Below are 23,023 nucleotides of genomic sequence, written 5' to 3' on the forward strand. Positions count from 1 at the left end.
GAAACCAAAAGAGATCTCAAAAACACTTCTACTTATTTAAAAGAAACAACATATTTATTTCAATATTTTATTTCATATAATAATTTAAGTCATTACTTTTTTTTTTCCACCCTGGCCCGAAGCCAGCGAATTCCCGATAAGGGCTTCAATCATTCCACCCACAACACTACCAGAGGGCCCAGTAGTAACAGCTGCAGGTTGCGGCTTTCCAGAACTTCCACAAGTATGGGCGGGTGTGGGTGGCACGATATGACGTCACCATAAGCGTTCTGGCTCATATATGAGCCGTGGGAGCTGACAGATATAGTTAGGCTATCTGTCTATGGACCAAAAAACATTGGGGTCATTTTTATTCTCAGCTCCCTTAATGTAGGTATGCTTGAAGTTAAAAACACAACAAATACTTTCTTATTCAGCTGTCAAATAGAACTGATGAAACCAAAAGAGATCTAAAAAACACTTCTACTTATTTAAAAGAAACAACATATTTATTTCAATTTTTTATTTCATATAATAAATGTCATTACTTTTTTTTTTTTCCACCCTGGCCCGAAGCCAGCGAATTCCCGATAAGGGCTTCAATCATTCCACCCACAACACTACCAGAGGGCCCAGTAGTAACAGCTGCAGGTTGCGGCTTTCCAGAACTTCCACAAGTATGGGCGGGTGTGGGTGGCATTTCTGAAATAAAGTAATTTACAATCAGTTTTTGTCAAAAAATAAATGTTTTTAATACAAGCTTTTATCGCTGACTGTACTTTTCTTCCAACAGGTAACTTTAATAGTTATAGAGGCAATTCTAATTGTAACAAACCCAAACACATTTTTTTATCACAGAGGTCATATGACTACCTCCTGTGTCCATCAATCGATGGTACCATAATATTCATTGTCACCCTATTTTACATTATGCATGTGAAGTTTCACCTCAATCAAATAATGGGAACTGGGTCTAATTTAGCTAGCAAAATTTTACACATTAAACATACAAATATAATAATTAAAAATTAATTAAAAGCTTGTAAAAAATATATATTTCTTACAGGGTTTCGTGGTCAAGGGTTTCTACTTAGTATCCTTAATTTAATATAGTTAGGCTATCTGTCTATGGACCAAAAAACATTGGGGTCATTTTTATTCTCAGCTCCCTTAATGTAGGTATGCTTGAAGTTAAAAACACAACAAATACTTTCTTATTCAGCTGTCAAATAGAACTGTGTTAAACAGGACTAAATCTGTCCATCTTATTGAATAAAAGAGAGGCTACCTACCTAGTAAAGTACTTATCTGGGGGCACGGCAGTGCCCCCGCCAAGTCGAGCAAAACAAAGAGGCACGGCCGTACCATCCTTTTCTCGAACTGTTTATTCTATCTCGTACTGAACAGAGTTGATCCTGATTACTTGGTTGCACTGATTCTTCATACCTCAGGAACTTGTTTATATACCTTTGGCCACAGATTACAATTACATATACTAATATCTAGTACTTACTACTTATAGACATTAGACACACCGCTATAGTTTTTGCATGTCGCAACATGATCTGTACTGGTGATAAGTACCAGGCGTGTCTCACTCCGCGATTTCGTCGCTTTGCTACAGGTAGCTAAAAGTACATCCGTTCCGCCCCAATTTTGGGGAAAGCCATAAGCCGCGCGTGGCGCTGTCGCCACCTAGCGGCCATATCTGTGCTGATCGTACTGTACCTAGTAAGTACTATTAGGTATTTATTCTGTGGTGATACCGCGGTTCTTCCCAGTTCCGTTGGAAAGTTACTTTTTATCGGATTTCAATGTAGGTACCAAAAAGAGTAGAAATTAAAAAGTGACAACACTACTGTCGTCCCGTTTTCTTATATATATTGGTTTGAAAGGGACGACACTACAATATTGCCACTTTTTAATTTCTACTCCTTTTTGCCAAGCTGTATTTAAGTTTGGCTTTATCATCTAAAAAGTGTAGCCCGGTGCCCGGTAAAGGGTTATTAGGTTGCCTACCACACATACAAGAAAAATTGGCATTGGCAGTCAAATTTGAATCAATGGTACCTATAAGTAAAGTAAGTGATATAATTATGTATGTATAATCTTTATTGTGCACCATACATACATTTAAAAATACAACAACAGGCTGTCTTATCGCTAAAAAGCGATCTCTTCCCTTCCAGACAACCTTATTGGGTAGCAGGAAACTAGGAACATTGAACGTGGCCTATTTTATAAAGCTACAAGTTACAATTTACACGCGGAAGTCTCTTTCTAACCCTATGTGTTAGAACGAGACTTCCGCTTGTAAATTGTAACTTGTAGCTTTATAAAATAGGCCACCGGTAGTGCCGATATAAGTGCCTACATTTAATTAAACAAACTGAAGATGCAAAAAATTATATAGGTACCTACTATAATAATTATAATTAGAAAATTTATGTATAATACCTATAATGAATTTCGTTGTAATGAAATAAACAAAAGCAACTCTGTTCCATTTATTATTATTATTATTTAGAGCCTGTCGTGTCCCACTGCTGGGCAAAGGCCTCCCCCCAATTTCTCCACAAATCTCTGTCCAGTGCTATGTCTGATTAATAAATTGGAGTTCATTTGTACCTACTAGTAATTAAGACCTTTGGACGCTAGAGCCTATAGATTTCGCCAATATCGGCGCCCGAATGGCCGATTAGTCGACCAACTAGCGAGCTCGTAAGTAGTGGGCAGCTGGGCAGTCAAGAGCTCATTCCCAGTAGCCATCATATGCGTAAAAGCATTCCCCACTCCGTCAACAAAAAAAAAAAAAACTATGTACCTACATTTCGCAATTGTACTGATCAAATAAGGAAACAAAGTAAGGAGCAACAATTACACACTCTGTTGAATATGTTTAATTACATTGCACCACTATTGCAAATTTATTCTTAGACTTTGTACCTACCTACCAATTATCTTTGAATAACACTCACATTGTTATCAGAAAACGATAAACAACAGAGTTTATTCAAGTAAACATATTAACATACAGAACGGGGAATAAGACATTTCGTTTGACAGTGTTGCCACGGTTCAGGCGGTTCAACTCGATAACAAACCACGACAAAGGTATAAAAAGATATAATATTACTTTAGGTACCTACATAATGTGTTTTATTTTTCCATATTTTAATTTTGTTTTGTGGCTCTCCTGAAAAGTTGATGGTTATTATATAAGTAGTTATCTTATCTCTTGGGACATTTTCCCAATTTCACTGTGTCGTTACAAACTTCCGCTATCGATGTTTTTTTATAGCCTTCTATAAAAAAAGAGGGCTAAAAAGATAAAGACGTGTGGTAAAAGCTTAAAGTAGTATCCAGACGGGACTGATCAAATCAGTTGATTTGATCAGGAAATTTGCATTCCATAGATAATTACTATGAAAATTGAATGAAAATTGGCATTTACCTATATGTCCGCACCTGCTGATTCGATCGGAGAATTTCATCAGATTGGCGAAAAATTGTCTTGTCTGGATACCACTTAAAATATAATTATGGTAATGGTATGCTACGAATTTTAACAAAATGAAATTTAGTCGTGTAAATTTATATACATCTTTGATATAGGTACCTGCATTTTCTTTAGTCTTTATGGGCTTAGGTTTTTGCTTAGCTTAAGTAAGTCCAAAGGATCTCCTAGCTGTGTATTATAAGAATAATCGATTTTAGACAGATTTCATGAGTGCGATTTCCTTAAAAGCATGCTACCATGCCCCTATACTAGCTCGATATAGACGTTTCTTCGGATAAAGCGAATTACTGGCAAATTAGACCATAACGCTCCTAGACATCACGTAGGACATGCGGCCCAACACCCCTGAAGAATAGTATCTATAGATGGTAAAACCAATTTGTCAGTAAATAGGAACCAAAAAAACTATACTCATCCTTTTCTTTTGGGTGCTAGTACTAGTGTAAGACAAAGATAGTATGATTCTCTCTGTCTATGTTTGAAATGGGACAGTCCTTTGACACACTATAAAAAAAGAAGCAAAACGCCCATAATAAACAAATGAGAAGAATGGCCAAAAGCTACAGCCCGAATGAAACACCGAAAAAAAATTGACCGCTGTGAAGCTGTGAATGACAGTCTGTCATTTATATCATGTCAATGTCGACGTTCAATATCATTATCAAGGCATTGTCCAATAATTCAAATAACCTTTTTTGTTGCTTACATTTTAAATAATATTATAAGTACGTGATTATAGCTGTAATAACTCTTTGTTTGATGCCAAAAATCGGTAGTCTTCAACTCAGATAACAGTCTTAAAACACTGGTGATTCGAAAACAAGTGCGCCACAAAAATGTCTGTAATCAAGAAGATCCAAGTATTTCTTAGTTATTGGTACCAAAGATATTTATTGGCGACTGAATTGTACATGGTGGAGCCTTGGGAAAAGGTTGTCATACGTATCCTTTTTAAAAATTGTACAATAATTTAGAAATCAAATTAAGGTAAGATTGATCAACAACCTATATCAACTATGACTCTAACCTAACTTGTTGGAGTACAATACATGCTTAGCTAACATTCATCAGGAATTACTGTTTCAAGTAGTATTATTGGCCATATTTCACCCTGAATTACTTACCTAATTAATGTTAATAAATGTAAAGTGAAATTTGATATCCAGATATTTCCTGAACAACAGTTCAGATATTGTGTTTGCAGTTCTGCTGACTCTGTTCTGGTGGTTCAACAAAACCCTGGTTGTTGGCAGCATCTCCAGTCTGAGAAACACATCTAGCGTGCAAGCAATTTCTTAAAAGTATTCATGATTAATTATAATTAATATTTGTCACACTATGTAATTAATTTACCACTTATTTCAACAGGCAGTTGGTAAAGAGATTGTGCGGTGATTTTCTAAAAGAACATAGCTGTATTTTGGGACTTAGGGAGTTCGCTAGCTAGTGTGGGTGAGATGGTTAACGGAAAATAGTATGAGCAACACTGACTAGCGCGGAAGGGTGCAACGAATTTGACCAGCTAGTGGATGCCCTACACCTAATTTAGATTATCACTTTTATACTGAATACAAATCAACTTCATGCAGTGGAACTTTCAACCTGTCCATAGCTGACCATCATTTCTTACCAGTCGCCTCAGTTAAATGGTAAACCTATTATATTTGCCAATCTGGTGCCTTGAGTATTAATATTAGCTTGCACAAAGTTTCCTTTTTTTACCATAAATAATGTAAACTAATACATTCCATATAACAAGGAAAATGTAGGTAAATTTTTCTCATTATTATAGATCATATGTTATGTGTAATTGAGTACCTAAACAGCCTACATATGTACATAATCACCTATAAATAAATATACTTGGTCAACCAGATCTTGACAGTAAAAAAAGGCAGCAAATTTGAAAAATGTAGGCGCGAAGGGATATCGTCCCATAGAAAATTTGAATTTCGCGCCTTTTTTTACTGACAAGATTTGGTTGACCAGCTATATGTTATATTTATCTTAATGAAAATTTATTAAAAAACTATAAAAAATAATATGCCTTTCACTTATGCTTCTGGTATTTTTATTATGTAATAAAATATGCAGAAAATATATATTGGTATTAACACGCGGCCCGTGAACCTGTCACTTGTGGCCCGCGAGCCTCCCTGGCTATTTTGTATGTAATATTGACAAACGACATTGTCTGATAAAGTCATAAATAGGTGAGGGTGGGGAGGGTCGATCCCTAGGGGACACTTGGTAAACTTCATTTTTAATCAAACCAAACGAGATACAATTTTTTGCGCTGGTAACACTCATTCATTCGTTCCTAACTTCACGTTCTGTCATGGCACTGTATCGGAAAAGTCAGTGGTTCAAAAATGGCGGACGGTGAAAGATTTTCTGCGTACTATATTCAATTTTCGGTAAGCTTTAACTGGATTTATTTTATAATATGAGATGGAAATGATGTTAGTGAGTGTGCTTATTTTATTTGTTGTTTATTGAAGTGATTAACTTGGATTACATTGATATACGCGAACACATGTTTCCAGTATGGCACGTTTTATAATCTTACTATGTATGGGGAGACATTGTCTTTTTCTTCAGGGAGATATGATTCCGGGAACATGTCACCCCCAAAGCGATCAAGTATACATTGTAATAAATTTACTTACAAAATGATTCATAGAGCTATCATAAATATTTTCTTTTCTTTAGTAAATCATGCCGCGAAAGTACGACCAGAGAAACACTGATTTAAACTTTCAAGGTTTTTGACTCATTATTGTTTATTAAAACGGAATTTAATGGCGTATAATTCAGTTTTTAATTATACAACCGACTCCGAAAACGGAATTATCCCAGTGGCCTTTGAAAAGACTGACTAAAGTTGACATCAACATTTTATCAACTACCCGTACTTGGTCTTTTTTATCAAGTTAAACGTTTTACACACAGGGGATGTTACTCGGTCGACAAAAAACAGTTATAACGATATTTGGTTTTCAACCGGCGATATTTGTTTTTATGGATGAAATGCTATTTCAATGGCTTTCCGACCTTATGTACTATAGAACCGACGGTCCATAGAAAGGATTTTAGGATTATGCAGCTCAAACACCGTCCTCGAAACGTGAGCAGTAAATTTCTAAGCTTATTTATTATAGTAAACAATAACGACCAGTGATGGGTAAAAAAATAACATTGCTGTAGGTATCTGACGCTAAAAATACCTTCATAAGAACTTTAAAAAAATGAGCTTGTTACAAGAAATTGTATGTTAATAACTTAGATTTTTGTTTTTTTTTTGTACAAAAATTGATTCCCTATTTTATGTTGTTTTATGGATAATACGATTACATTGTTTTTTAAAAGTATAAGATTATGGATTAATATGTGTTTGATATCTTCATATATTAATTTTCTGTAGATAAAGTGAATAAATTAATGTAGATACTACCCTCGAAATATGACATTCCCACTTAAAATCTTTTTACCAAGTGTCCCCAAATCTGGAAGACTTGATCCCTTCGGCTTAGACATCTGATTACCGGAAATACAACTTCAAAGCATGGAAGATGCAATATATATATGTTTGCTGTGTATTTTACAAATTATAGATGCATTGCTAATAGCGATCCGAGTTATATAATCAATGAGAATCTGGTATGGGGAGACATGGTAAAAATATGTTTACCATGTGTCCCAAGAACCAGGGTCACTTGATCCCCCTAGGATCAAGGCTCCCGACCAGGGGTAAACAAGTCTCCCTTACATAGGGGACACATGGTAAAAGTCAACAGTATGGGTTTTCATTAAATAATGATCTAATTTATTGCACAAATCTGTTCTAATTCAAACTATTAATGAAGAGATAAATTCTGAGTCGTATGGTGTATAAAGTTTTTCAATACTACAAATAGTTAAGAAAATGTATGCTAAAAACAAAAGGGGTGATCAACCCTCCCCAGTTTCCCCTATTAACAAAGTGCGGCCCGCGTCAACTTCGTTAACCACTATGTGGCCCTTGGCTGATAAAAGGTTGCCGACCACTGGCCTACAATATGAGAATGTAGAGTTTTGCTCTAAGGTTTACTACTGGTCAAAATCTGAGCGTAATAAAGATAAATAAGAGCGCTAAAGAGGCTTATAATAAGAACCAATTTAGTACTTCACGAAGTTGAAGTTGGAACTTTATGTACATGCACGTTTATGTTGCTCTGTGGTCTGTGACTGATTAATCGGTCTTTGGCGTTGAACCTACGGTGCGGATATATCGGTCATTGGCGTCCAAAAGGTTAAAATTTTAGAGTATGATAAAAAATAAGCAGAAGAGCCCAAATATTGGATACATTATTTATTTATAACAAGTTTAACCTTTTTCCAGGTTAAGTACATCTATCTAAATTTGTACAAGGTTTTTAACCCTTAAATGCATGACTTTTTCTTTTAGCCCGAAATTAATATATGTATCACATAATTGTTTGCCGATTCTAGGAAAAATAGTAAAAAAAATATAACTTCGATTTTCACTGCGAAATCAGTGTTAGAAGTTGAATTGGCTCAATCATATTTATGTAAATATGTAATTTTCAGTAATAGATATATGAAATTTTTTACTACCATTAGAAAGGTACACTATTTGTGATTACCTATGATAAAGTTTTTAAATATAAAATAATTACAAACCCCGAAAAATCTGCCCAAAATCACATACTAAAAATCATCAACTTCCAGGTTTTTCCAAGTTTTCCGACATTTCGTCTATAAACAAATGTAACTTTTATAAATTAAAATACTGCGTAAATTTATGTAATAATTCGGAAAATTTATTAGTTTTACTATTGAAATAATATACAAGAACAAATAGAATTTGTTTAATAATGCATAACATTTGATGTTTATGTTGTGTGTATAAATGCATCACTATGCATTTAAGGGTTAAAAATCATCCAAACATTCCAGCAGTATTTTATTTTTTCACGTGAAAGCGAGTTTCCTCAGCGGTTCTTGGTTATGTTTGATAGCATTTTTGGCATATTTATAACAGGGGGTTTTTTAATTTAATAGTTATGTAAAATGCGGATTGAAGAAAACAAAAAATGAAATGCGGCAATTTATTTAACTAAACATTCAGATAGCTGACACAATATCCATTGGCGTTCCGGAACCACTCCGGGACTTTTAACGACATGCGCTCCAAATGGTCTATCCCATGACTAAACATACTCTTGGAGACCTCGGTGCATGTCACCGACGGGTCGGCCAGCCAACTCTCAACTTCATCATTCAAACACAACTCCACTTTATACAGAATTTTTGTCAACAAACTCGACTGTAAAACTATTTTGTCTCCCTGAATATATTCTCCACTATTCCTTATCACTTGCAACTCTTTATCCATAATCCAGATTAAGATGTATTGCTTTTTATTCGCTGATATTGTGCAATCTAATACCAGTTTGCACATGACGGTGAATTGAAGTCCTAGGTTGAATTCTTTGGCCATTTTTTCGATTGTGAATATAAAATCTGTTGCACTAGAATGTGGTGTATTGTGGGAGAACACAGGCGTTTCGTTTCCATTACGATTTAATTTTAATTCGGAGTTGAATAGTTTGACTGTGTCTTTGATTTTCAGACCCAGCCACGCCAGGCATCTATTGCAGTGATATACTTCCCTTTTAGCATTAAAATTATTTGCTTTTTCGGATAAAAGCTTATTGTTAATGATGAAAAAGGTAAGTCTGTGTAAGAAATCATTTTTGTTTGGTTTCATCGCTATTTCTGTAGGTTCACCTCCGTGGCAATGTCCGTGGCAAAACCACTCTGACATGTCAATATTTGTTGAAGGCAACTCCAAAATTCTATCAAATTTTATCACATTATCCGATATGACATTGGAACAATTGCCGCAGAGAATCTTCACTTCATCTTTGGACTCAAAATTAACTTTCAATTCTTGCGTTTTTACATTGGTTTCCACATTATTACTAGTTAGGACTTCATTGTAGAAATTCCCGCCATTTCTAGGCTCGGTTAAAATTCGAAAAGATATATTATTCTTATCTATTTTGAGACAGGACATGGAATTTGGTATAATTTGGCAGAATTCTTGTATCGGTATAACCGCTGTGACTTCATCGTCATCGGAGTAGCAATCCGAAAGACTTTCTATAGACGACAGACTGTCACGTCTCTTGGAATCATCATAATAATTCAATACAATACAGTTGGATTGTATGCTAATCTTCAAATTGCAATTTTTCTTAAAATCAACTCCCGTGGTAATATAAACGTTGCAACTTCGCAGCCTAGAGCGCAGCTCCATGAAAACACTTTTTATCAACATCTTCGCTTATTCTATTAGAAAAATATCTTATTTATCAATTAGTTCAATATTCTCAATTCTCTGTACATGACCGTTAGTTTCATAGACTTTGAAGAGGTTATCCATTTCTCGAATGGTGAAGGGTAGGGTGGCTCTCTTGTAATAGGTGCCCATCATTTCGATGTTGTCGATGACAGTGTCCAAGAGATGGGACTTTTCGGCATGGATGCCAGGCGCCTCGTGGCGCAGGTACGTGATGTGGATATGCAGGTGGTAGAAGGACGGTTGGTAATGCAGGTAGATGCGCAGCTGGCTTCCTCTTACGTTGTACTTCTGCAGAATCGCTTTCTGAAAAAAAAAGGGTTATAAAATGTGACCTGATAAAAGGTCAATATGGGGAAGTGTGGCTGGCCTTTATATTAACATCAAACATCAACATTTATTCAGCAAATAGGCCACAAGGGCACTTTTACACGTCAACATGGAATTTACATACAGCAAAAAAAAACACATCAACAATTTAAAGAAAACCAAGCCGCAAATATCAAATCAAACTAAAGTATTACATAGAGATGTATAAAGTCTCTAAATGTCGAATTACAAAAAACGCTATAACAATAGTATTGAAAAAAAAAACACAAAGGTACAAAAACTATAATCTAAAATTATTAAGGCCTGTTTACACATTGATTAGTGTTTATTGCGAGTTCATGCATTTGCTACTTGCATTTAGTGAATGTATGATCGCAGACCTTACTATTGCTGTCCTTATTCTATCACTATTTCAGTGGGGAAATAGACGATTAGGGTAACCTAATAATTCTAAAGTGAAGTGAAAGTGATGTATCATGATTTTTCCCTTGCAAGTAAACAAATATCTTCTGCCTTTGATTAAGTCATGCCATTCATGCATGCATATCGCATTAAACGCGCCATTATTAAATATTGTGATTTGTGATAAGAATCTGCTTTGCATTATAAAATATTGTGATTTGGTGAACTCTGTCATTTCAGCCAGGGGACAATTGTAGCATAATTAGTTAAGTGTTAAAAGAAATGTTATACATCTAATATGCTAAGTACTTAGATGATCCATTATTGATTATGGAATGAGCTTATAACTGCCATAAAAATATATATCTTTGGTTATTTTTAATAGCATAAAACCGGGTTTTAAGAGTGACTCAGGAGAACGTAACCATGGCAACAACTAGTCAGAAGCAAAAGTTGATTCACCCAAATATAAAAAGAAATGGCGGCTAGAACATACTTTTCCTTCGTCCCTGATCCTCTTCAATAGCGGTAAATAACTCGCGTCCAAGTCTCTAATGGACTTGATGCCTTTCTGCCGCACTATCGCCAGCAAATACAGGGTCTCCTTGGTTAGACCATCCCACTTCAGATCCGGGAGCAGCACAAAACCTTCACGTTCACACTTATTGTCGTAAACAATCCTGTCCGCTTCACTTTTGCCTTCTAATATGTTGTAGACCCACTGAAATGAAGAAAATAAGTAAGAGCACTGAAGACAATGATGTTTTAAAATTATTAAATTGTAGATACTGTATACCAGGGGTCACCAATTAGTTTCTTCAGGGGTCCGGATCTTCAAATAAAATGACCAATCGTGGTCCGTTTCTTCTTGAGTTTATTAAATAAGCAAAAAAATACAATAGGTTGGCGGTCCGGATGCGGAACGCAGTCCGCCATTGGTGACCCCTGCTGTATACTGTAGATAGTGTATGTACTGGGGCCGAGGGGATGGCATGAGTGGTGGGGATAACTGACAGAACGGGATAGTCTTATGTATCTTTCACTAGGAGTAGCAGAGAAAGCGCTATTATTGTTTGTCTTTGTCACAGTCTCATATTTTTTTATTCCCCACCGTAGTTTATGGTGGGATACAAACAATGCGTAAACGTCAAATTGGTGTGAAACATATGAACAGTGCAAAGATTATCAGGAAAAATATTGAAATCAGTGTTTCCTGTGCATGTAGTAGTACTTAACAATTCAACAAATATGGTGAATTGCTCAGTTTTGCGCTGTACAAGTGACTGCCGGCAAAAACAGGACAACCTAACATTTCACAGGTAAATACAGTATTTTATACTTCGGTCACATTATAATGCTTAGTAACAGCATCCTACAATCTATATCAATTAAAATCTGAGTAGAAAAAGCATTTACATTAAATAATAACTCGGGTAAAAAAATTAACCTATGAATATTTCCTGATAAATTAACCGACCAAATTACGTACGCATATTGACAGTAAGCCGTCACCCTTTTAATAACTGTATTCAATTTAGTCGCATTGCTATTATTCGAGGGATACCAGCCCGTGATGCATACAATTACCCCAAAATTCTGGTATTTTGTATTTTAATAACATTTTTATAAATAATTTTGCTGTAGAACTGGACATAATATACGAACAACAAAATTGAACTGTGTTTAAATTAGAATGTAAATTATATTTATTTAAGCATTACGGATTCTTTCTAACGTTATAGGGGGTTTTGCCACGACTCAGAGAATCTAATTCTATGATATGCTGCAGGCACTAATTCTTAATTTTGCAATAAGAGTGACAGATTACAAAATGAATATTTCGTTTGTTACCTCCAGATTTCCACACGATGCAGGCACGCGTGCTAAATGGATTTTAGCAACCGGAAGGAGAAACTGGGCACCGACGCAAAACTGCCGGATATGCTCAAAGCATATTACGAAAACCTACCTTTTCTATTTCTTCCTGTGGCACACGGTATGCAAAAAATTCTTTCTTTGGGCGTACTTGTAATATGTATAATGAATCGCTTAATGATATAGACATTTTTGTTCATAGTTTGCCCGTTTTCAAGAACAAATTTCGGCATATTTTGTTTACTAGTAATTGAAAAATTGTTTCAAGTAAATATTTTGCATTGTTTTCTTAATTTATTTGCGTGTTGTACTCACAACTATACCTACGGGTAATTTATAATTAAGTAACCTATTTACTTTTCATTGTAATAGTCAACTTAGTAACGTATGAAACTTTAGGCCTATTTTTAGTCATTTTTGTAGGACTTATTTGTAAAAGGCTGTTTGTTTTCTAAATAAATTAAAAAAAAAATTAGCCCATTGATATTTTATTTATCGCTGCGTCTTACGTAGGCGAACAACTCGCGAACGTGATTAAAATTACCCCAATATTTGATAATATTGGGGTAATTTTTACCTATATGGTATCCCCGGGTTTGTGACGTCATCTATGTCTATCCCTTACGGGGGCACGCGGTAGGCCACATCTATAGAAATACTACCATCTATGACTGGGGCCTATTTCTCGAACGATATTAGTCTAATATTATTAGTGTGTTGTCATGGCAACCCATACGATTTGACAGTTCGTGGACTAATAATATTAGTCTAATACCGTTTGAGAAATGGGCCCCTGGTACAATCTGCACAACGATCTGCAAAATTGCATGGACACATTATGAATGTAATTCATTCATAAAGTGGCCACATAGCTGCAGAAGTGCAAACCCACTTCATTAATGGAACTTATTTATATTTGTAATTAGATTCCTATTGGTTTGTACTTGTGATAATTTTGTACATTTCTGCACACATCACCTGGGGCCCATTTCTCGAACGGTATTAGACTAATCCACGAACTGTCAAATCATATGGGTTGTCATGACAACACACTAATAATATTAGACTAATATCGTTCGAGAAATGGGCCCCTGGATATAACTATATTTCGTAGCTGTTAATGTTTTGGAACTAATTATTTATTCAAATTATTTTGAGCTCTTAGAAAACCCAGTCAATATTTTGATTGATACACATAAAACTTAGTGTATTTAGGTTTTTACAGTTAATTCACCTTACAAACTGAAATAGATGACATATACCACAGAAAAAAAACCGGCCAAGTGTGAGTCGGACTCGCGCACGGAGGGTTCCACACCATCAACAAAAAATAGAGCAAAACAAGCAAAAAAAACGGTCACCCATCCAAGTACTGACCCCGCCCGACGTTGCTTAACTTCGGTCAAAAATCACATTTGTTGTATGGGAGCCCCACTTAAATCTTTATTTTATTCTGTTTTTAGTATTTGTTATTATAGCAGCAACAGAAATACATCATCTGTGAAAATTTCAACAGTCTAGCTATCACGGTTCATGAGATACAGCCTGGTGACAGACGGACGGACAGCGGAGTCTTAGTAATAGGGTCCCGTTTTTACCCTTTGGGTACGGAACCCTAAAAAGTGACCAGGCTCTCCAGCAGAACAGTGTATGTTACTTAAGTAGTGTAACAACACAAATCAAAATCACTACATCACTATAAATATAAAACAAAGTCACTTCCCGCTGTCTGTCTGTCCCTATGTATGCTTAGATCTGTAAAACTACGCAACGGATTTTGATGCGTGTTTTTTTAATAGATAGTGATTCTAGAGGAAGGTCTATGTATAATTTGTTAACCCGTGCGAAGCCAGGGCGGGTCGCTAGTATTTAATAAAATAATGTGATTTGCTTCCTTAGCACCAGTTGCATCATCCCATTAACTGGTTAAACCATAAACCCAGTGTCAAATTGTACTGGTAACCATGGTAACTCCAGGTTAAACCAGTTAACCCCAGGTTATTGTATGGTGCAAGTGGCCCTTAGTTGTTAATTTACCTGTAAATTAAATTGCTCTTTCTCCAAATGTGGCAGAGTCAGTTTCTCGTACAACTCCGGTGTTTCCAGCACAAGGTGGACTTCTTGCTGGCTGAACTTTGCAATGTGCTTCTCGGTGGCTGGATATATGATGGTTGTCTTCACACCTGGAATTTCAGTCACAATTTTAACCTTTCATAATGTGTGTGGTGGTCAAAAATCATAGGTTCAAACTTTGGTTGTGCTGTATAATAGAATTGTGATTTTTAAATAAGTAGTCCTAGCTAAAACATACACTGTTTTGGCAGAATGTTGCTTGGGGGATGCTTTTCTTTTTGTTTCTGAGAATGCTATGATTTCTGATGACATTGCTTCAAAATTTAAGTGTCAGACAAAAATTCTGACTCCTAGCAATCATGAAGTAGTCTGTTCGCAAAGAGAAGAGTCTATCAAAAGGAGTAAATTAAATAAATATGTTGTCTGCCATTATAGCTGCGTTATGAGACTATATAAAACTTATCTGATTATTCTTGTAAGTTAAATGGTTCTGCTAGACTAACATTACTTACAATCACTTGTTAATCTAATAAGAGTACAAGATGACAATTTAGAGTAATACCAAGTAATACTTAATACGCAAATGTAACAATCACGTATGGCAAACACGTATAAATACGTCAAAATGATGACTAATCCATTAAGTTATGAAGAAACAAAGAATTTTTTAACCTTACCACATGGAATGCCCTTCTATTTTTCATTGACTCACCGTTTAAAGATACCTTGGGGTAACACTCGAAGTTACCGTAAATATCGTTTTCGAAGAACGTACGCAGCTGGCTGTCTACGGAAAAATATCCGTCGTTGTCCAATTCCTCTTCCTTGAAAGCATTTTTCTCTAGTATCACCAATGCAACCCCACTCTTGTCCTTGAATTTACCCTGCACACAAACCGTTTTCCTATTTGTATTGTTGTTAAGAATCTTCTCTACTACGAAGTCTTTCAACTGCAAGTTATTACCATTCACGTTTACATCGTTTTCATTATTAGATTTAATTTTCTTCGCGGATGGCGGTTCTAAAACATCGTTTTGGCAATTCCCGTCGGACATCTTGTGACAGTGCTGCCAACAAACAGGACTTTTAAACAATTTTTGTCTATGGCTTTGGGATAATTCAGGGCTCTACAGACTATTGCGATTTATTGATAGAGACAAACCAAAGAAAGTCTGCAGCGCTAGATTAAAAGTAGTTTTTAAAAATCAGTATGCGACAACACCACAGAAAATGGATTAAATAGTCTTGATACTTGTGAAATTTCTACCATATTTACCGTGTATGAAAAAATTAAGCTGTATGCACAGCTTAATTTTTATGGTAAAATAAATTTCATTCCAACAATAGATGTCGCTATTAATATGTAGACATATACTAATATTGATAAATAATATTGGGAGAATGTGACATTTGGCTTCATCAAAATTAATAAGCTTTTGTAATATCCGCGACGGCGGTAAATAGGTACAGAGGGCCTACCGCGAACACCGAAGCTCTCAATATGCGAGCATCTTTCTCTTTTACTCCCATTAAGGCGTAATTAGATTGACAGAGAAATTGCCCGCAATTTGCGAACTAAAGTTTTCGGAAAAACGAAATAAACCATTAAAACAATAAACATATATTAAAAATTAATTTTAGCTTTAACTAGTAGGTACCCATGCCGTGAGCATAAGCATGGAGGTTGTGGGTTCGAGCTCAAAACCCGGCTAGTACCAAAGAGTTTCTCGAAATGTTAGAGGAAGTTCATAAGTATGCCTATACCTATTAGGTGTGTTCAATTTGCTGTGAAACCTTAGTCTAAACCAATATTATATTATCTAAGTAGGTACATATGGTGAAGTATTAAGATGTTTCATTCCACTTACCCGTCATCAACTCCAAATTTTGTAAACATTGTCGTTTTTCAGCTTGAATCGCCTCGTGCTGACTTTTTACAAGTGTAAAATTATTCGTCATGCGGAAAAATAACTCCCGCACGCCGGTTTTGTAAGGTTTCACCATGTTTATTCCGTTCATCACAAAACACAATGAATATTTAAACGATTTTGACAAACACATACCATAGTGCATGACGTTTACTGACTGCTTAAAAAACATTGCCATATGTAGTTTTTTAATTCGATGTCAAATTATTGCGCTGCAGACTTTCTTTGGTTTGTCTCTACTACAAGCCCCCTCCATACTCGTGCGCGAATCGAGGCGCGAAGCCGCGAACACGAGTGTGGAGTCGATTTTCGCAGACAGCGAAATCGACTCCACACTCGCATTCGCGGCTTGGCCCGCGATTCACGCACGTAGTCTGGAGGGGCCTACAGAGTGAAACGGAGCGATGAGTTAGAATGAGACGACGTATCGCAGCTGATATATCGAATTGATATCGAAGGTAATAAAATTGTGTACAATGTGACCAGCCCATAGATCCATAGACCAGAAAAGGCGGCAAAATTGAAATATCTGCGAAGGTTTAATCACCCATGCAAAATAAATTTAGCTCTACATGGCTCTACCTATCATCTACCTACTGACAAGTTGGTTTTTCAGTTTAAATGTTGATATAAAGCTTTATTTCTAAATTACCTATTAACAAAGACATGGTTAATACCAGTTAGGTAATACCGTGCGTGAGCAATGAACAATCGAAGCCAAATTACTTAAGTATATAAAACATGTAGGTAATTTGGCGTCCAGTTACGTCAAAAATCAAGTTTTACGTTACTGCGACTAAGCTAAGACGTACACGAGGGTATAAAAATAAACATAATCGTCTTATTCCAAGCGCTCATCGCACTAACAAGATCACACAATGTCTGCCGAGTTCACAAATTGATGGCACAATGCGTCAATCTAACGATAAAATTATTACTATACCTATATATACCTACCCAGACGTCTTTTGTACTATCACTATCGGACATGAGGGGATACCGCGAAAACCGAATTAAGTAAATTGCGGGGATCTTTCTCTTTTACTCCAATGAAGGCGTAATTCTTAGAGTGACAGAGAAAAATGCCCGCAATTTGCGAAATTCGGTTTTCGCTGTAGCCCCTCTGACGCGGTTCGCTAGCTACTAGAGAATGGCACATACTTTGACACAGTCTTATGCGCTGTTTTTGATGTTGACTGTACAAAAAGATGATTAAACGTTCAATTTCATCTGTTTAATGTTGAGTAAATTGGTGAACTTGGGAATGACGACGGTCGACGATAAATAATTCATAATCAAACAATAATGTTTACATTTCTATTTCATCTAACGAGCTCGATGAAACGAAGGCGGCGCGTCAAACAGCCAATTAAAAAAACAAACGGTCTAAGTACGTCTCGGACCGGATTATAAAGATACTTCGTTAGTAGCTCGGTCATTACGGACCTTTTGTAATAAATAGTAAAGCAATCATGTGGTTGTACTGGTTGTTAAAAATTGTGTATGAAAGTTAGGCGTAAAAACATTAAATTTAACAGGAACATTATAGAACTTGTATCATCATGGACTCGAATAAAAATACTTAACTGCCGCTATAAAAATAAATAATAGCAAACAAATGACTTAATTAACCTACTTACATTATCTCTCACGTCTCCAATGTACAGTCGACGTCAAATATATATTATGTTTATACTTTTGCACACTCATTTCTAATAAATAAGGCGAAAAATGTAAACATTCCTGTACTAAAGAGAAAATGAAATAGGTCACGGAAGTGACATTTGTTGGTGTATTTTATTATATAATTAAAAAAAAATCATTTTTATTTCTTGTAAAACAACTTGACATATTATAAAAGTGCCCTTTTAGCTTATTTGCTGAATAAATTAGAGATGCAACGAATAGTTGTTTGGCCGGATACCGGATACCGATTATCCGGCCTGGACTCTGGCCGAATATCCGGTATCCGGCCGTCGGATATTCGGCCGGCGGAACTATACCTATATTTTGAGTTTTGCAGTTGCGCGTCGTGCAGCCGTAGTAGCACGGTAGCATTTTTATCGTTTATCACCATGCCTGTCACGTTCTAACAAGTATGTAAGTGCGAAAGTGACGGGCATAGTGATAGTCGATAAAAATGGAACCGTGCTGAGCCCGGGTTTCGAGTTTCGACCTGTTTCGTAGTGAACGTTCGCGCGGACACATTTCTAGGATCGTAACGAGTTTTATCACTTTTAAAAGAATAAACTGATTCGATTATGACCGTGACTTTTTTAGATTCCATTTTTTACCCCAAAATGTGTTAATTTTACTATCCGGTATCCGGCCGGATAGTAGGTCACTATCCGGTATCCGGTCGGATACTAAAATAACGGCCGGATACCGGATAGTAACCGGATATCCGGTGCATCTCTAGAATAAATGTTTGAAGAAGAGTTTGAGGTTGAATTTGGGTCACTTTGTATGGAAGTTTTCACACAAGGATCTCACTGTCAGGAAGTTAAAGGATGACTCACGCTAGACCAGGTCGAGCCAGAGCTGAGGCGTCAGACATGTACTGTGCTGATCGGTGATCACGTTGTGCTTTCCATAGAAAACGTAGCGCCGGAAGCTCCGGCCCGGCCCCGGCCCGGTCTAGCGTATCATCCTTTATACTTATATTCTGGTAGTCTGTATCAGTACTTCAGACCTATTGCTCCTTTAATATGGCACCTATTTTTGTAGGAAAGTCACCACTGCTGCCTTTTGTACCAATTTTATACGTCTCTTTTTAGCCCTTGTTGACTGATAGAGAATGCTACATATTTGGAAAAAAGGTCCGCCATTTGTTTTTTGGTGTAAATATATATTTTGTGCAATCATTTAAGATGCTGGCTGGTTCATATCAACGTTCCCCTAACCCCTATGCGTAGGTATGATCACGAATGTATTAAACTGCAGTTGTGTGGAATCCATATTGTATGGGAATCGCGAATAGGAAAAATTGAGTTTGTGTTATCGATCGCATACCTAATTCAATGATCATAGAGAAATAAATAAGAAAGAGTCCTCACTCCATTCATAATTAAGTAGCTGTACCACGAACTTGACACTGATCTTGATCTGATACTGACATATTCACTAGCGTCTGCGTAACTTACTTTCTATGGATCTCGCTCGTACTGGCATATTAGTGCGAGCGAGATGTACCTATAGAAAATAACTTACGCAGGCCGTAGCGAATATGTCAGTGTTAAAATGGTGGTAGCCGTATGTACCTATACCTAACCTACCTTTAGTTAAGTATTTGCGTAATAATGTCCTTATACTTAACATTTATTTATTTTATTTTATCAGGAGGTATGTATAGTAAAACGTATTAATCGTATTATAAATGCCTAAGTTTAAAACTGGCTTAAAACTCATTAAAAGTTAGTACTTCTTAGACATAGGAATAACTTTTCGCAAAGCTCGCTTAAACTTATTTTAAACAGGTTTTTATCTATGTATGGAGTGAGCACTCTAAGTTTACTTATTTCTCTATGGTATGATTGAGACTTATTCTATGACTGTCCAGTGAGTAATCCGGCAAGACTCCTGGACTAACGTAGTGTTATGATTTCTTTTAATTGGGGTATTATGTGACGCTCGTAAAGCTTAGGGCACATTAAGAGCCAGTTGCACCATCCGCACTTGACAGACTGATCGACATATTCACCCGGCGCGCCGCGGCAGTTTAGCACTATGAAACATTCCATACAATAAAATTTAGCGAAGGCGAAACTGGAGTCCAGACGAGACAATTTTTTTTTTTTTTTTTTTTTTTTTATACCACATAGGTGGCAAACAAGCATACGGGCCGCCTGATGGTAAGCAGTCACCGTAGCCTATGGACGCCTGCAACTCCAGAGGTGTTACATGCGCGTTGCCGACCTTTTTTTAAAAACCTGTACACTCCTTTTTTGAAGAACCCCATATCGTAGACCCTCGGGAAAACCTCGGAAGGGAGCTCATTCCACAGCCGGAGCGTCCGCGGGAGGAAATTCCTCTTAAACCGCACAGTACGCGACCATTTAGGTTCTAGGGTGTGTGGATGAACACCCTGCCGATGGCGAGCGGTGCGGTGATAGAAAGCTGCCGTTGGCATCATGTCAAACAATTCTTCAGAGCACAGCCCATTGTACAAGCGGTAGAACACACATAAGGAGGCAAGGTCTCTCCTCAGACTTAAAGGTTCAATACCGCTTGTGAGTTTGGGATCATCGACGATTCGTACAGCGCGCCTTTGGATTGAGTCGAAGGGTCCAAGCTGGCATCCAGGTGCTCCTGCCCAAAGGTGACAGCAGTACTCCATATGGGGTCTGACTTGCGATTTATAAAGCAGCAGTCTTTGCCCCGGAGTAAAGTATCGCCTCGCTTTATTGAGCACACCGAGTTTTTTCGATGCCAGCTTAGCCTTACCTTCCAGGTGGCTACGGAATTGGACGTCACTGGAGATGTCGACACCAAGGATCCCAATACTCCCTGACATGGTAAGGGCTGTGCCTTGGAACTGTGGGACCACAGTAAATGGGGTTTTCTTAGCGGTGAAGGCGCAAACTTGTGTCTTGGTGGGGTTGAATCGGACTAAATTGTCCCGACCCCACACCGAAACTCTGGATAGAGTGTTCTCAATGTCCGACACAAGCTTTTCACGACTCTCAAGCACCACAGAACGAGGGATGTTGGCACGGCCTGTGTAAAAGGCATCCCCAGTACTGTCGTCCGCATAGCAATGAATGTCGTCGATAGACAACATGTCATTGATGTGCAGCAAGAACAGCGTTGGGGATAGCACAGAACCTTGCGGGACGCCAGCGTTAATGCCCATGCTATCGGAGCAGCTTCCGTCTACTACAGCTCGTATGCGTCTGCCGGACAAAAAGCTAGCGATCCACTTGCACAGTCCCTCCGGCAATCCATAACATGGTAACTTCGACAGGAGACCCCGATGCCAGACCCGATCGAATGCCTTCGCTATATCTAGGCTGACTGCCAATGCCTCGCCTTGACTCTCAATGGCCGAAGCCCAGCGGTGTGTGAGATACACTAGAAGATCACCAGTCGAGCGACCGTGGCGAAAACCATACTGGTGGTCGCTGATCAGATCGTGTTCTTCTAGGTATCTCAGGAGCTTTGCGTTAATTATACGCTCCATGACCTTGGAGAGAAGGGAGGTAATAGCGATAGGCCTGTAATTCGATGGGTCCGATCTATCGCCCTTTTTAGGCACAGGGTGCACAAGGGCCGTCTTCCACGAAGATGGAACATGCCGTTTGTCGCTAGAGAGTGTGAAAAGACGCGCCAACACGGGACACAACTCAGGAGCACACCGCTTAAGCACAAGAGCTGGTATGCCGTCTGGCCCGCTCGACTTATGGACGTTCAGAGATAGCAACTCCGGCCGAATATCCCTCTGCGTGAATGAAATTTCTGGCATGAGTATGCGCACCGCGGGGTGGTGGGCGGCACGGCGCTACCGTCGTCGTTCAGGGTCGAGTTCGAGGCAAAAAGAGTACCAAGCAGATCGGCTTTCTCTTTTGCACTGTGGGCCAGATCACCATCAGCTTTCCGCAGTGGTGGTAGAGACGACTGACAAAAATTTCCCTCGGCAGCTTTGGCGAGCGACCAGAACGCGCGACTCCCAGTGGGGTAACCCGCTAGTTTCTCACCAATTCTGCCGACGAAATCGTATTTGGCCCTGGCAATGGCTTTTTTACTGAACCTCGAGGCAGCGTTTAATTTGCGTTTCACATCAGAAACTTTCGGATCGTTATTAGCTACGGCCTTGGTCCAAGCCCTGTAAGCGGCTTGCTTACGAATCGTAGCTTCTTTACAGGGCCGATTAAACCAAGGACGTCGCTTTGCTCCCGCAGCTATTACCGAGTTCGCCAATCTGATGAAATTGTCCGATCAAATCAGGACGTGCGGACGCAAACGCCAATTTGGCTCGCCGATTATGACCGATTATACCGATAAAATGGGGTGTGGAATGTGGACGCAAGAATACCAATTTGTGACGATAGTATTTTCGTTTTGGAGCATTTTTTTAACTTAGAGGGCTCAAATATCACCATAAATCTTAAATTGGAGATTAGCGCCAATTATTTTCCTGATCAAATCGGTCGATTTGCCCAGCTCGTCTGGACAGGGCTCTTTAACGATGTCAAACAGTCTGGTGCAAGTGCAACCAACCCTTAGAGTCATACGAACCATTACGAATCTATATAGCCACCGTCATACAATCGATATTAAGTATGCTCTCATTTTATTTATTTATTTATTTTATTTAAACTTTATTGCACAAAATATATACAACAATGTACAAATGGCGGACTTAATGCCAAATGGCATTCTCTACCAGTCAACCATAGGGCCAAACAGAGATACCTTCAATTGGTGCAGAGAGAGAAAATATATTGAGTGAGTTAAAAAAAAGCAAACTATACTTATAAATTACATAAATAAATAAAATATATATAAACTACCACATATTTATAAAATACATACTATAAATATAATAATGAT

At 37.6% G+C, this 23,023-nt stretch overlaps 2 protein-coding genes across 2 annotated transcripts; both read right to left on the reverse strand.

Annotated features, from left to right (window-relative positions):
* Window positions 1–8,596: 8,596 nt before the first annotated feature.
* Window positions 8,597–9,845, reverse strand: LOC134658710 (uncharacterized). Its single transcript, XM_063514365.1, has one exon. It carries the CDS (start codon window positions 9,843–9,845, stop codon window positions 8,619–8,621), a length of 1,227 nt encoding a protein of 408 aa, XP_063370435.1. The 3' UTR covers window positions 8,597–8,618.
* On the reverse strand, window positions 9,699–15,627 carry LOC134658711 (m7GpppX diphosphatase). The gene is made up of 4 exons (XM_063514366.1): window positions 15,259–15,627; window positions 14,511–14,656; window positions 11,095–11,319; window positions 9,699–10,172 (listed from the first exon to the last, which is right to left on the reverse strand). The coding sequence occupies exons 1-4, from the start codon at window positions 15,599–15,601 to the stop codon at window positions 9,873–9,875; spliced, it is 1,014 nt and encodes a 337-aa protein (XP_063370436.1). The 5' UTR covers window positions 15,602–15,627; the 3' UTR covers window positions 9,699–9,872.
* Between the last annotated feature and the right edge of the window lie 7,396 nt (window positions 15,628–23,023).

Source organism: Cydia amplana, chromosome 23 (assembly GCF_948474715.1).
Source record: "Cydia amplana chromosome 23, ilCydAmpl1.1, whole genome shotgun sequence".
In the NCBI taxonomy this organism is placed as follows: domain Eukaryota; kingdom Metazoa; phylum Arthropoda; class Insecta; order Lepidoptera; family Tortricidae; genus Cydia; species Cydia amplana.